Source organism: Podarcis pityusensis (genome assembly GCF_964106645.2).
Source record: "Podarcis pityusensis genome assembly, chromosome: 1".
NCBI lineage: Eukaryota > Metazoa > Chordata > Lepidosauria > Squamata > Lacertidae > Podarcis > Podarcis pityusensis.
The window spans coordinates 88,882,564-88,898,188 of NC_138028.1; the positions used below are offsets into that span (position 1 = coordinate 88,882,564).

At 42.3% G+C, this 15,625-nt stretch overlaps 1 protein-coding gene across 2 annotated transcripts in view; it reads right to left on the reverse strand.

Moving 5' to 3' along the window:
* Nucleotides 1-12,083: 12,083 nt before the first annotated feature.
* Nucleotides 12,084-15,625, reverse strand: part of XRCC5 (X-ray repair cross complementing 5) — a 40,244-nt gene continuing 36,702 nt past the window's right edge. For both annotated transcript variants that reach the window (XM_081007085.1, XM_081007084.1), the window contains exons 20-21: nt 14,108-14,182; nt 12,084-13,326 (exon numbers count right to left, since the gene is read on the reverse strand). In XM_081007085.1, coding sequence (XP_080863211.1) covers nt 13,312-13,326; nt 14,108-14,182 — 90 coding nt within the window. In that variant the 3' untranslated portion in view covers nt 12,084-13,311. The remainder of the gene's footprint in view (nt 13,327-14,107; nt 14,183-15,625) is intronic.

Here is a 15,625-nt window from a genome sequence, read left to right on the forward strand (position 1 = left end):
TTCCAGGATTGACCATGGAGAAGTTGAAAGCTGGCATCTTTGACGGTCCTCAGATCCATCAGCTCGTCAGAGATCCAGAGTTCGGAAACTCAATGAACGAAGTGGAACTGGAAGCGTGGAAGCCATTTGTTCTGGTAGTGAAGAACTTTCTTGGCAACAATAAGGCCAGAAACTATGCAGAACTTGTCAACAACATGCTGACTGCTTTCAGAAACCTGGGCTGCAACATGAGCGTCAAGATGCACTACCTATTTTCACATATGGACTGGTTTCCTGAGAACCTGGGTTCAATGAGTGACGAGCAGGGGGAGAGATTCCATCAGGACATGAAAGAGATGGAGACCAGGTATCAGGGTCGCTGGGACGCAGTCATGATGGCTGACTACTGTTGGACTCTGAAGAGAGACCTCCCTGCCGCTGAGCATTCCAGGAGTTCCAAGAAACGGAAGTTCAAGCCCTGAAGTTTGAAAAATGGTGAAGCAACATGCAATTTACGTGTACTTACCTTTATCAATGCCCACCATTCATTTTACAGTAATCAATGTTTCTATCAGGTAATCAATATATGTTGTTGGAAAAACATTATTTTCTCTTAAAAACATATTTAGGATGAAATGTGTTGACAAAAATCAGCTGATAATGCCACAAAAATGTAATCGATTTTGTCACAAGATCTGATTTTTTTCAAATCAACATAGCACAAAAACCTGACCTGATGTAGAGAAACGGATGCCATTTCCTGATTCAGCAGTGCAAAAATACCCTAAAGCAGTTGGAGAAATCTAGACATCATTCAAAAAGTAAAAAATTGTTGCCCAGTGTAATTGAAGCACAAATATCTGGAGTGACAAAGGACTCGGGTTTTGTTGCGAATGGTTGGTGGGCAAGTCTGAGAACAAAATGGAGATTCATTTCTACATCCTTTTGCCGGGTAATAAGATCCTGTGTAACTGGTTTTCTGAGGAATTTTGTTAAGGAAATAAAAGATTGTCATTTATAACAAAACACAATAAAAAAGATTCAAAGCAGTAAAAGGAGTGCTTTGGCTGCTTCCAGACTGTTGCTGTTTTGTTGGTGGGATTCAGAAGCATACCAGCAAATTCAGGTTGCACAATTAAAGTGGTTTTGGAGCTCTCATGCAACATAAACACTTTAAAAAAAAGATTATTTGCAATAAGGAAAATGATGAAATGATGGGGAGATGCACTGGAAAGTGTGGAATACCAATCATTTGATTGGTCTGCAAGGTCCACAAACAAATCAGAATGAAAGCTGAATAAGCAGACTGTGTTGCCCAAGCTCCTATTGTGCAAACCAGTCAGGATGAATGCTCAATAAACAAGTTGTCTTGAACTGACCAAAGCATCAAATGGGCAGCAGACAGGGAGGTGGAGAGAATGCAAAGACAGAAATTCATTCCCCTTCTTTTTTCATCAGATGTCAGGAAATTTAAAGAAAAAGTAGCCCACCAACTACCGCAGAACTTTTGGGAAACTGAAACAGCCACCAATTTATCAGAGTGCCAGTCTTCAGAAATGAGATTAATTAGAAGGAAAGTGAATATATTTGGCTGCTTCTTGCTGGCAATTTGTGGCAGTTGCTTTTGACACTTCCATATGAGTCACAATCCATCCTGGCTGCTGGGCCTGCTGAATGCAAGCAACAGTTGTCTATGTAGCAAAACAGACTTCAAAATTTTCCGCTGTGTGGCCAAGACTGGTTTTCAACATGTGTTGAAGCACAAGAGAAATGCTTTTGTCAGAAGAATGGCAACATAGCACAACATTAGTGTCCTGGGCGATGACATCATTTTGGAGTGCCTTCATTTCAACAAGGAATAGCAGTTTGCTGGGAAACAACTGTGGGAAAGGGCTTATTGTCCTCATGTGCTGCTTGTGAGCTTCCCAAAGGCATCTGGTCGGTCACTATGAGGAACAGAATGCTGGGCTAGATAAGCCCTTGGTCTGACCCAACAGGGCTCTTCTTTTGTTAACACTAACACAGCATTATATAGTTTCTTATCACTTGCAGGAGTTTGCCTATAACAGGCATAGGAAAACTCGGCCCTCCAGATGTTTTGGGACTACAACTCCCACCATCCCTAGCTAACAGGGCCAGTGGTCATGGATGATGGGAGTTGTAGTTTCAAACATCTGGAGGGCCGAGTTTGCCTATGCCTGGCCTATAAAAAAGAAGTGGAGCAAAGAAAGATGTTTATTTCCTTTTTCTTTATTAAAACAAATGATATAAACTGCTTAATTTTACAAAGCCCTCTAAGCAGTATACTTAAAACAATGTAAAATGGCCATCAATAGCACACAGATAAACTCAGCAGTTTTGTTTAAAAGTGTACATGCAGAATACCTGACTGAGGTTGATCCCACTGAGGTTATGGATTTGCCAACCTGGCCCCAGGTGTTTTGGACTACAACTCCCATCAGGGCTGGCTGGGCCTCATGGGAATTGAAGTTCAAAACATCTGGAAGACAGCAGATTAGCAAAGGCTGGATTAGATGCTGTACACAAACAGCTGCCTAGTCCAAACACTGCCACATTCTTCGTATTTGACTCTAGCATTTTCCCCAACATCGTTGAGGTTTCTGTGCACCAGCTTCCCCAGCTTACTTCATTAATGCCTACCCCCCGCCTGTTATAAATGGAGCAGATCAAGGTGAGGTCTCTAGCCTTCCAGATTTCTCACCTCTCGGGGGAGGAATGAACATTTTCCTGAACCAAAGTTCAGAGTGACACAGGAGAGATGTTTTCCTTTCCTGTCCTTGGCACAGAAACAGTTCTCACTATTATGCATTTATTGTAACAATTAATGGTATAATACTCACTAGTAACAATGGAGGGCGACCCTTTTACATCAGAAACATCTTGGATGAAAATGCCCTCTTTGCCTCACTCTGATTGCAGTGTCTGATCTGTGCTTTATTCTGCAAAACATCATCCCGATGCTACGATTTCCATCAAAGTTTTTGCAATGCACTGATACAATCAGGTGCTCTTGTTTCGCTTCCACATGTCTCCCCACCGTCACCTCTGACAAAAGCTGGTAGTGCTACATTCACAGATTAATGTGGCACTAACAGATAGAGCTCTTCCCTGCCCCCTTTCTGATAAGAGCGAGGCAGGAAGAAAAGCAATTCAGTTATGTAAGTTCGTTGCTTCAGGTGTGCAGAACCCCGTTCATGGCTTCCCCCATTGGTTCCCAAAGGATTTTTACATCATGCACATGCTAACTCTATAGTTGTTTCTTTGATGGCATTTCCAAAAGTTGCACTAAGAACACCTTCCCTGGAATTTGACACAGCTTTGTGTGGGTGGTAGGTTTGGGTGGTAAGACATCAGGATACCTCTGTGTGTTCGAGACAAACTATCTCAGATCCAGACTCAAGATTCAGCATTCTGAACTGCTGGTGGGAGGTAGAAATTTGAAGAAGACTGCTGTGCTACCCTCAAGAATCAGCCTAATGGGAAAGGAGTCTCATTTCAAGACTTCATTTATGTCACTTTCCTGTCATGTTCCCACATCAAGTATGAAATAGCAAGTGCTCTTGATGGGCAGACAAAGTATTCTTGGGTGTTTGAAGGTTGTTTTCTAAAATAAAGAAAAAAGGGTGGGAGGAAAAAGTTGAAATGCTTTGTTCATTTCTCTCCCCACTCCCCGCCTGCCCTCTCTCTTGATTATTTATTCCGTGGCTTGATTATTCCCTTTCCGTGGCTATCCATGAGTCACACCACGTTTTTTGCTTACAATTTGGGAGTGTTTAGTTCAAATGCACGAAACACTCCCAAATGCACTGGGACGCGGATGGCGCTGTGGGTTAAACCACAGAGCCTAGGACTGGCCGATCAGAAGGTCGGCGGTTCGAATCCCCGCGACAGGGTGAGCTCCCGTTGCTCGGTCCCAGCTCCTGCCAACCTAGCAGTTCGAAAGCCCGTCAATGTGCAAGTAGATAAATAGGTACTGCTGTGGCGGGAAGGTAAATGGCGTTTCCATGCGCTGCTCTGGTTCTCCAGAAGCAGCTTAGTCCTGCTGGCCACATGACCCAGAAGCTGTACGCCGGCTCCCTCGGCCAATAAAGCGAGATGAGCACCACAACCCCAGAGTCGGTCACGACTGGACCTAATGGTCAGGGGTCCCTTTACCTTTACTTTAGTGCAAATGCACAGTGTAATTATGGTGGCGGCCCACAAATCGCTTTAAGAAACCATGGGGCTACTTCATACAGGACTTTCAGCTTACATACATTTATTTAATACAAAGCTGCTGTACACCAAGACCATAAACAAATATCGTCTCCTCCCGCTGATAGGGGCGCTTCACTTCAAAGGGTCAAAAAGCAGTTAATGGGTCCAGAGACTTTTTTAGAAGCAACAGTTCGAGGAAGAAAGAGTTAAGCAGCTCTCTCTCCTCACCTCCTCCATCTTTCACTCAAGATTGCCTTTAATGGCAAAAGTCAGTGTGGGCTTGCTGACTACTGTAGTTGATTTATAACCTTCTATTGTCTGTAAATATAGATATGGATATAGATATATACTCAAAGTAATAAAGTCAGCCAACTATAAAATATATGACATTCAGAATAGCAAACATCATTCCAAAAACAACACACAGGCTTGTCCTTAAATGCAAACTGCATCAAATCTGCCCACCCCGATCCTACTCTGGCTGCTCTATGATGCCTTTTCCTACAAAGCCACAGGCCTGACACATGAATCTAATCCCATGAGATATCCCGAAGCCATTTACAATATAACAACAAAAATGAAACAGTTAAATATATAGGAACAGTTTTAAAAACAATTTAAAATTTAAGAATAGTTTAAAACAGAAACAGCACACAATAAAATCAACCCACAATTTTAAATGCAGCTGAATCTTAATACGTAGATGGATTTTCAAGAGGACTTTTTGAAAAGAAGTTGTCTAACTGATGTGGAAATGTAGGGAGTTGAACTTAATATTGGAAAAATCAGAAACAGGGAGAAAATGAAATGGAAAAGTTCGCCCAACCCTAGTCTAGAGCAGATGCTCTGTACACACACAAACACACACACACACACACACACACACACACACACACATGGTTCTCATGTCATTCCCTGGCACCTTATAGGACTTACTTTGCAAGTATTTTCTATCCTTAATGTAGCCTTTTTTCGTTACCCCCTTGCTTCTCCTGAAAAGGAGATTCTAAAAAGGCCCCTGGTTGGCACTCTCCCATTGTCTTATACTGGGCCACCATTTTAAGTAGTTCTTATCCTCAACATACAACAGGCCCCATTACACCATTTATTTAAAAATACAGTGCTACCTCGGGTTAAGAACTTAATTCGTTCTGGAGGTCCGTTCTTAACCTGAAACTGTTCTTAACCTGAGGTACCACTTTAGATAATGGGGCCTCCCGCTGCCGCGCCACCACTGCCACGCGATTTCTGTTCTCATCCTGAAGCAAAGTTCTTAACTCGAGGTACTATTTCTGGGTTAGCGGAGTCTGTAACCTGAAGCATCTGTAACCTGAAACGTCTGTAACCCAAGGTCCCACTGTATACAGGATAAAGCAATCATGGCGTCCTCTCACTTCTTCTCCAAGAGAGAGAGAGAAAAAGAAAAGTACAAAGGTACAGGACAGCGGAAGAGAGATAAGACTGACTTCCGTTCTCACACTTTCCAAGCCTAGAAAGTAAACACTGACATGTGATGTAACAATCACACATTCAGCAACGGAGGAGTGAAATGCTAACAACCACCTCATGCCCTGTAACATCCTGCCGAATTTGAAGCGTATGTAACCCGAGGTACCACTGTAAACGGCATAAAAATAACATCACACATTTGAAAATAGACACCACATTATAAAAATAATAAGCACCATACATTTGAAAAGAAGAAGTCAGAAGGAGCTGGAAGAAATTCCCCCTATGTCTCTCACTAGTCAAATCAATAATAACAAAAGAAATAAAAACTTGCTTTGCTGACCTGCTGGCTGGTGTCTCAGCAAAACATGCCTTTTTTTCTCCAGTTCAGTAGGCTGCTTAGCAAAGAAACAGGTCTGAACGTGTTCAGAATGGAAGAATGATTCTTTTTTGGCTTGCCAAAATGCCAGTACTTTGTAGAGTCAAAAGTCCAAAGCAATTTGGGAGCGAGTTTTTTTTGGGGGGGGGGCTGCCTGCTAACACCTGTGCCCTGATTGGCTAGATTGTTTATAAGGATACAAATAAAGATTTTATTTTAAATAATACAAAGTGCTTGGGGTGCCCTAGCAGAAGCTATGTGAATGTGTTATTCTGCCTGGAGATGGATGGTGGGACAATATTTTGGCTTGGGATTGGCTGAACAGTAGAAAGAGCTGATTGGCCAGAGTATGGGATATTGACAGAAATGGCTGCTGTAGTTCAACTGGAAGGATAGAACAGAGAACAGGAAATAGTGCAGGTTGGTGGGGCGTATTTTGGGCAAAACTTTTAATTTCCACACTTTATACACCATGTGATGGGGCATTGCCCCAGTTTCCCAAAGTGACCAACCTCTACTGACCCGATTCCATAAACACCATCAAGCCATTCGCCCAATAATTTCAATGGGTTAAACGGTGCTTAAGCAAGTTTTGGATTATGGCTCATCAAATGATTCAGAAGAAATCCAGTGTAATAACCAACTAGAAAGAAGGAATTACTCATCCAGTAATTTTAATGGTAAATAAATTAAGCAGGAAATGAAAAGCTGCACACGGAAATATGTTTAAGTCATGAGGGACAAAATCCATCTCATAAATTGCAAACTTGTCAGCTCCGCCATCAGAGATTTTATTAACAGCTACCAGAGGGGTAGCCTGTTGCAGCAGAGGCAACAAAGTCTTGGTGCCATAATTCATTCATCACAAGAAGTCTTTGCTGTTTTTATCAACAGCTAGTGGAAAAAACGCTTCGTATTTCAAAACAACCAGAATTCTCACATTAGCAGTATATTCAGTAAAGGTCACCTCTCCCTATATATCATTGCATGCATCACAATCTCTGAGAGGTGAGACACTCTAGAGGTGTCTGTGCTTACCTAAAGTTCAGTTTTATTTACACATATACACATGAGCTTAGGATGGAAGAGCTCACAGCATTAACACTCCAACAGATCGTGGTCTCTGCCCAACCGCAGCTTTGGACTCAGCACACCAAGAGAGTCAAACCTCTCTGTCTTGTCCAGCATTAGCCAAACATCACACACAAAAGCTAGCCTCTTGGCCAAATGATTTCTGGATTTCACAATGATACCACTTCCAATTTAGTGTGGGAGTTGTGGAAGTGCCTACCCCGCCCCTCTGCCCAGAGAACATGATCAGTCAGGGACTGGCTGGACACTGAGTACACTGAGTGGGCACTGGGGCAATTGGAGACTGACTTGGAAGATGGAATCTGTGATTTGGGGGAGCCCGTAACGGACATGAGATGAGAGGCAGAGGCTGCAGGATTGGAGAGTGAAGATCAGGTTGCAGGAGGAGGGAGAGATGTGCCAGGCTGGTGTGGAATCAAGCACCTCCATACCTCCTTCTCTGGCTCCATCACTCCGGCTCCCTTGTCTCTCAGGACTAGGAGAGGATAGAAGAGGGAGGAGCAGAAACTGGTTACACACAGGCAGAGTCTTCGCCTGCTTGCACACAGCTCAGATGGGGGAGATACATAAGCTGAGGTTGAGGGCGGGGCCTCTCTGTTGCTGCAACTGCCTCATTGGGTGCACACCTGGGAGTATGTAGGACTGGTGGACATGCCTTTACCTAACTTGTAAGTGTACTTTTGACAATAAAGTATTCATTCCTCACTCTGGACATCCCTGGCCTGACAGCATCTCTCAGTTGTTCCCATGGCAACACAGCACCCTCTTTAGGATGCTACGGGAGGTACTTAGCTGGGCAGGTAGGGACATTATCTTAATGAAGAAACAGATTTGATCAGTTTAGCAGACTTCCTCTTTTAAATTCTAACCTCATTGACACAGAATCATAGGTTTGGATATCATCCAGACCATCCCCCCAATCCTATACTGTAACAATATTATTATTTTTAAATGTGATTTTTTCAAGTAAAGATATGTGTGTATAGGATCCTGACCAGGACCAAAGAGAGACCTTAACTCTTTGCCCCCATCATGGTCTAGATTATCAGAGGGCCTCCCTTTCTGGCTTCTACAGTGGTGCCTCGGGTTACATACGCTTCAGGTTACAGACTCCGCTAACCCAGAAATAGTGCTTCAGGTTAAGAACTTTGCTTCAGGATGAGAACAGAAATCATGCTCCGGCGGCGTGGTGGCAGCAGGAGGTCTCATTAGCTAAAGTGGTACCTCAGGTTAAGAGCAGTTTCAGGTTAAGAATGGACCTCTGGAACAAATTAAGTACTTAACCCAAGGTACCACTGTATATACAAAAGGAAAGGGAACTCCCAGTTCCCAGTGGAGACCTTTAACCATGAAGTAGACTATAATTCGCAAAAGCTTGTACCATAAATGTACTGGTCTTTAAGGTGCCACAATACTCTTGGTTGTTTTTCTTGCAAGGGACTAAACAGTTACCTCTCTGAAAATTGTTAAATAGATTCCGATTGTAAGCTGTACTGCCCGAGTTCACAGTTAGAGAGACTGATATGTAAAACTCAGCATTGTTCTGAGTCCCTTGCTATATTTTAGCACCCTAGGTTTAGCTAAGGACAGAGCTTCTAAATGTAAATAGCTTTATATCTGAGGCCCTTGCCTATTGTTATAAATTCAAATTAGGCCTCGAAACTGTTTTCTTCCCATGCAGCATGATGCTAAGGAACCCAGTGGGAACTGACACCATGCAAACCAAGTGTCTCAATGAATCAAAGACTTGCCCAGGCTTTCCTTGCCAATGCTGCTCTTATTCGCAAAGATCACATGACTGCACTGCGTAAATTATGACACTTGCATGCTTATTTGCATATATGTTCAGCCAGCATGCATTTTATTTCACATGGTATTAATCCATGTAGAGAGACGCTTGCAAGGCTAGGATGCTGAACACCAAAGAATTGCATTCTCAAGGTCACAGGAAACGAAGATCACCAAACTACCTCGGTTATCTGTTCACTCCACAGCGGTAAGATATAGAAGAATCAGTTTTACTCAGGTTAAACTATAGTTATGAATCTGAATAAAATAAAATAAAAATTGACTTCTTTTAAGAAAGGACCTAAAAACCACCTCCTTCAGTGGAGACTGCAGCATATCCTCGTCAAGAGATGTAATGACATTCTCTGCAAACCCCGCGCCTGCGGCTTCCATTTTGAATCATACTCGAGCTGTCGCAAGATCCTTGTAAACATGTAACAGTAGGCTATAAAAAAAATGTCTTCTTGTGGTTGGTCATTGCTGGGTGTTAATAGCTTTCTTTATCACCCAAAACACCTGGAAAGGTAGCAGGGAAGGAAACTCTTCCCTCCCACCATCACAACAATCCTGCAATGAATTCCAGGCTGTGCTGTTAACTTTTTCTTGTCCTTCAGTAATTTAAGCCACTCACATGCCAGAAGGAATTTCTACTCCCAAGTGTGGGGTATCAGATCTAAGATCAGAAGTGGATTTAGGAAACTGCACTGGGCACCAAGCGGAGGGGGGCACCACAGGTCTTCACGACTATGACACAGTGCATGTGCAAAACGGAAGATGGCGTGGGGCACAGACATCTGGTCTCTCACAAGGTGCAGCTGAAATTTGAAAGACCAAAGTCTGCCCCTGTCTAGGATCCATGGAAGTAAAAAGCTAGAGTCAACCTGTCATTCCATAGGCTGCATTTCTATCCTGCCCCTCGGTTTATATAGTTTTCTTTGCCTATTTCATCTGTGAGGTAGGCCAGGTTAAGGGAGAACAACTGGTCCATGGTCATCCAGTGAATTATCTAGCTAAATAGGGATTTTGAATAAGAGCCTCTAATCACTATACTACACTGATTCTCGGTATTTGTTGAAGAGCCAATGCTTCTCTGATTCTCAGCTGCCCTTCCTCCTCCTCTTACTGTTGCATAGAGGGCTGTTCTTATTCTGAGCACTTGAGCAGGACAAGAAAGGCAACAGGTGTGCTAGGAAGGCCCGCCAATAAATAAAACCAATAAACAGGGAGGTGACAGCAGAGAACAAGCCAACAAAAACAGAGAGCGAATATAAGGCAGCTCTTGCTTTCAGTCGGAGAAGGCCAGACCCCTTGTAAAAACCTCCCAGCTCATCCATAACAGCCCAAGGCTGGCGTGTTTGCCCCTGCCATACACATTATTGATTGAGATATTGGGCATTAAAAAACCCAGAGTCATTCAAACACCAATTACTGACACCCCTGTTAACACACATAACAAATTATCTTCCTTTGAGAAACCTCATAAAAATAGAGAACCCAATTTTGTGTGTTTCTGCTGTTTGTTCTGAACATAACAGGCAACATTCTCACAACCATATTCTGTGCCTGGCGGCCTGCTGAGCCTGAGATAAGTGTGACTATCTCCATGTTCTATTAGTACATATAAATTATGCCTCTCCTCTCAAGGCGTTCACAGCATAACTGCCCAGCCAATAATACACTTCCAGCACGCTCAGGGCACCAATAAACAAAGCGAGACACAAAGCTTATGGCAACTAGTAAACAGTTCATTGTTTCTCATCTTGCATGACAGCAGGAGGAGGAGATGGGAGAAATGAGACAATGGATCCATTTCCAGCCTTTAACATTTCATTTTGAAGGCTTTAAGCATGTGCATATAGCCAATAACCGTCAGAGTAATATGTGGAAAGTCAAAACATCCAAGCTGCAGCTTGATGCTCTGAGCAGTATCCATCTGTCTCTGTGTTCACATAACTTCCTGAATCAATTCTTGAGTGGTTGAAATTAGAACAGCTGGTTTTCCATTTTCCAGCTCACTGTGGTTTTGGCTAACTCAAGAAGATTCACAGTGGCTTACACGTGAATCCTCAGAACAACCCTAGCACTCTTTTTACACGTGGGAAAGTTGGACTGTAAAATGAGTGGCTTGTCTGATGCCATAAGGGTGGTGGAACCTGAAGCCAAATCTGCAGAAAATGGATCTTTCAATTTTGTCTGGGTGGCTATGATGGAGCCTTTTCGGAAAAGGACAATTCTATGGATCTGCTGTGTGTGCTACAATGTGGTGCAGGTCAGCAAACAGGTGAGAATAACCAGAGCCTCAGAAACATAGGGCTCAAAACCTGCAGCCAACAGCAAGATTTTCAGACTTGGGATGCAATTCTCTTGCAGCCAGAAAATATCTCCCATGACCACAGTCCCATGTTTAAAGCCGCTGCACTACTGCTGCTTCTTTGAGTTAGTAAACTCTTGGCAGAAGTTTCAAAAGGGTTTCATAAGGCAGCCACAGAGCTAACAGCAGAGCAGTTGAATGTTACACAATATTTTGCAGTATGCAGTCAACCCACTATTCTGACAGCAAAATACATTAACTTTCAGAACGACTGCTGATTTAATTGATTGAAAGCCAAACAATTAATAGACTAAACCCCCACCCCAAAAAAGGGGGCATCTAAAATAAACTGATTTATCACAACTCTTTTCATTAAAGTTACAACCATGAAAGAAAACAGACACTTTGGAATATTAATCTTCTAGTTAAGGCAGTCAATTCACAGACCATCAGCATTTGGAAGCTCGCCCCAGGAGCCTCCTTTTGCAAAGAAGTGTCTGGATCCTGTGGCAAGGGAAGAAAAATAAGGGCCCTTCCAGACATCAGCTTTCTTCAAGGATCATGGGTTTTTTCAGATGATGGGCACCTGTAGGTAAATTAACTGTGCCACTTGCTGTGATGAATGCTACCAGTGGACCAGCATGACAAGAGGAGAGGAGAGCAATCACCACACCAAAGAACTGGTGACAGACTCAATCCACTTTTTAAAAAAGTCCCCGCCCCCTTCTGCTTATTTTCATGCCCTCACTTGGAAAGCCAAGGCTTTTAAGTGCTCTTAAACCTACCCTCCTTGTGATGAGGAAAGAAGATACCCATTTTATGAATAAGAAGCCATGTTGCACAGAGTACAGAAATGACAAGACAAGGTTCCTACTAAACATACTTTGGCTTTTAATATATAATTTTTCTATAGCAACAATATTATTATCTTTACAACCAAGACTGTAACAAATTACACTGCATCAAGCCAGCCTATATCTAACCCGTGCTTTTAGCATCAGTGGCACTGGCAACTAGGTGCACTGTTAGTTATGAAAACTAACCAAGGCAGCTAAAAACTGGTGGTTGTTAAGGAAATGGTTAAAAGGCAAAAACCTGACTTTGGATATAGAAGTTGGGGGTTGGGAGCAATGTGAGGAGGAAGATAAAGGAAGTTAAATGACTGATCTGAACCGTGTACTGCAACATCAGGAAGAATGCTATGTCTGTACCACAGGCTGTGGTTGTGACTTTAAATGCTCCAAGGCAGGGGGAAAGAATGCAGCTGTTGTGGCTCCCACTCTTGTCCTCTGCTTGATAGCTTCATCCACTTCTTTCAACTGCTGACAACTAACACTAGAGCTCTGCTGGCTACAAAAGACAAATAGAAAGGGCTTGATGAAGGAACCCACGGAGCAGTGGGATATTCAGCAGCTGCTTCTAACCATTTGAAGGCATAGATATGCAAACTCTGAATTGGCAAAAAACACACAACCACCTCTGTGTATAAAAACTGGCTTGTGATTCACCTGGTAGGTGCTGCATTGGAAAGGACACATAAACCATGAGCTTCAACAGATAAACATTTGCAACTCAAGAGGCTTTTCTGGGTTGCAGTTTATGAGTACAAATCTTTGGAATCTTTTTTAAATTCTTCATTGGTATTTCAGGTGTTTATGGCATTCATGAACAGACAATATTTCTGTTAGTATGCCGAAAAGACACACATATTTCTGGATATGAAGTCTATTGGGATTTCATTCTGACAGCATTCCCTCTGCAGACAGTGAGGTTAAGGCATCAAAATCTCTTGTGACTATAACAAAGGCCAACATATGACAACAACAGGTATTTGCTTTCAGAGAATGTGAATCTGTCCTATTAAATGGAGACTGAGCAGGTAAAATTCAATGCACTGCCTTGGTAACTTGTGACAAATTAGAGAAAATGAAGATTTGCACCATCCTGGAGATTTCCTTGGAGCCAGTGCCCTCTTTCTGGGTCGGAGTATCTACACAGGACTTCCTGGCCACACCTTTCTTTACCACCCATGTCATTCTCTCTGGAGCCTCAAAACATCTTCAGATCCACCCATTCCGAGACACTGTCCATCCACTTAAATCATGTCCAGCTGCAAAAGCAAAATGGCAGAATTGAAAATGGGGCCATCAGTTTCAGGCTAAAGCTTGTGCAGGCCACGTACAAAGTGATCGTTATTGAAGAAAAATATGTACAGCCTTTTAAAACTTAAGTAATAGAGATTTACTACTATGATATAGTTTATGGCAGTGCTCCATTCATTACAGAAACAAAAAAAGCAAGAAGGCTCAATTCAGTCTTAACGCCAAATCCTTTCTGACCCAGCAGCTTTTCCCACAGGTTACCAAGGGGGTTTAGAGAAGGGAAGTCTGTAAATGCTAAGCCTTTACAGGCAACTTACAGGTAGAGGGTGACAACCAACATTAGTCACTAACACTACTAACACCCTGACCCTAAGTCATTTATTGCAAGGGCACAGGAAGTGATCCATTAATTCCCTATCTTAATTCCTGATCCACAATTTGAGAACCGCAGCCTGATAAGATGAGAAAATATTTTACGACCTCTTGATTCAAATCTGGTAGGGTCACCAAGGCTCAGATAAAGCGGCTTTAGTGAGCTGGGTCTGCCTCATACTGCACCAGCCGCCGCCTCCCCCACCCGCCTGTTGTTGTTGTTTAGTCATGTCCGACTCTTTGTGACCCCATGGACCAGAACACACCTACCCCCTGAGCACACCACCTGCCTACCCCCTGGGATACAGAAATGTAAGAAACCTCACATTAACATGAATATTTATCACCCGCATCATCCTCCAGTACAATCCAGTTACTTAAAGTAATCATGTTGGAATAATTCTTTAAAATACTTACCAGATCATCAACATCGCCGCCATCATCATCTGCCACTGGTGAAGTTTCCATGAGCTTTTCTTTGGGAGCCAAGAACTATAAACAAACAGTTATTAAAATGTCAATTGGGAATTCCATTGTGATTTTTGATTATCTGTAACAGTAACATTGAATAATAATAGATAGTGGAAGAAGCGAAATTAGAACAAACTTAAAAACAATTGAATATAGCCAAACAAACAAACAAATATTAGAGTCACAATACAAGACAAACAAATCAGTGTGTAAAAGTACGCTAGCAAATTACGTTTGACTAAATTTTCCAAATTTCAATTTTGTTCTGCAGTTTCTTATATGATTCTATTGCAACCTTTGATACTCAGAAAATGGCCCATTCCAACCTGGATTAAAGTCTTTCAACCACTTAAGATCTCTAAACTGAGCAACGAGTCACAGCCACAGAGCACAGAAATGTTTTTAAAGTCACAAATTTAATCCAATTCAAATTTCCAGCAACAGAAAAAAATTACAAATGCTCTAACTGCAGGTCCCCAAATAAAAAAAATTCACAATGTATGATGGCTGCTCTAGTTGCATCACAGTCCAAAGGCCAGGGTTTCCTAAGCTGCAGGCAAATGTTATTCTACACATAATGTTTAACTTAAGGCTGCTATGGCCTTTGAAGCAGAAAGCATCACAGATCTGCTAAGGTTATACAGCTGAGAAGACTGCAAAGTCTCAACACATCATCCCTGTATGCTTTTTTCCCTGACACTGTGGATGTAAAACCATTACTGTACAGGCAATATTGAAGTAAAAGCAAGTTGTCAAATTTAAAAGCCTTTTTCCACTGGAGCAGATCCCATTTTACATAGTTAATTAAGGTAAAACGCTATTTCTGAAAGTTACATATTTGCTCCAAGGCCTCTAGAGTGGCATCTCGGCACTAAATTAGATGTAAACAACACATCAGAGTCTTGAAGACACTGAGGATGAGAAATTGCTTAGCAACAAAATTAAACTTTTTATTTCCCATCAAGAAGGCACTGAGTATCAGCAGTTGATTTTTATTCTTTCCTGACAAGATCTGTTTTACATTTATGCAGAAGCAAAATTACACGTAATGGTTGTGCTGAAATCCATTACCTTCCTTGAGATAACGACAGGCTGTGCTTGGCAGGGCTGTTCTTATAACATTGCAGCTCTGTGTTCTGAAGAGGAACACGCTCCCCACCTGTGCTCTTTCATGAATATACTGCCTTAGAGAGAACAATTCTCCCAAGGAAAGGAATTAAAGTCCCCGCCAATACAAGATGTGGGCCATGGGTTAAGCTCTTACCCATGTATATGGACTTACCTCATGCACTGTCCCATTCATGCAACTTAGAATGCCCATGCTCAGTGACTTATATGACTTGGCCTGCTTACATGCTAGCATCACATACAAATATATCATGGCACACAGTGTGTTTAAGTGGGATACAAGCTTACATGGGAAATGGCTTTCCATGTGCACTATGTGCTGAATAAATCAACTTC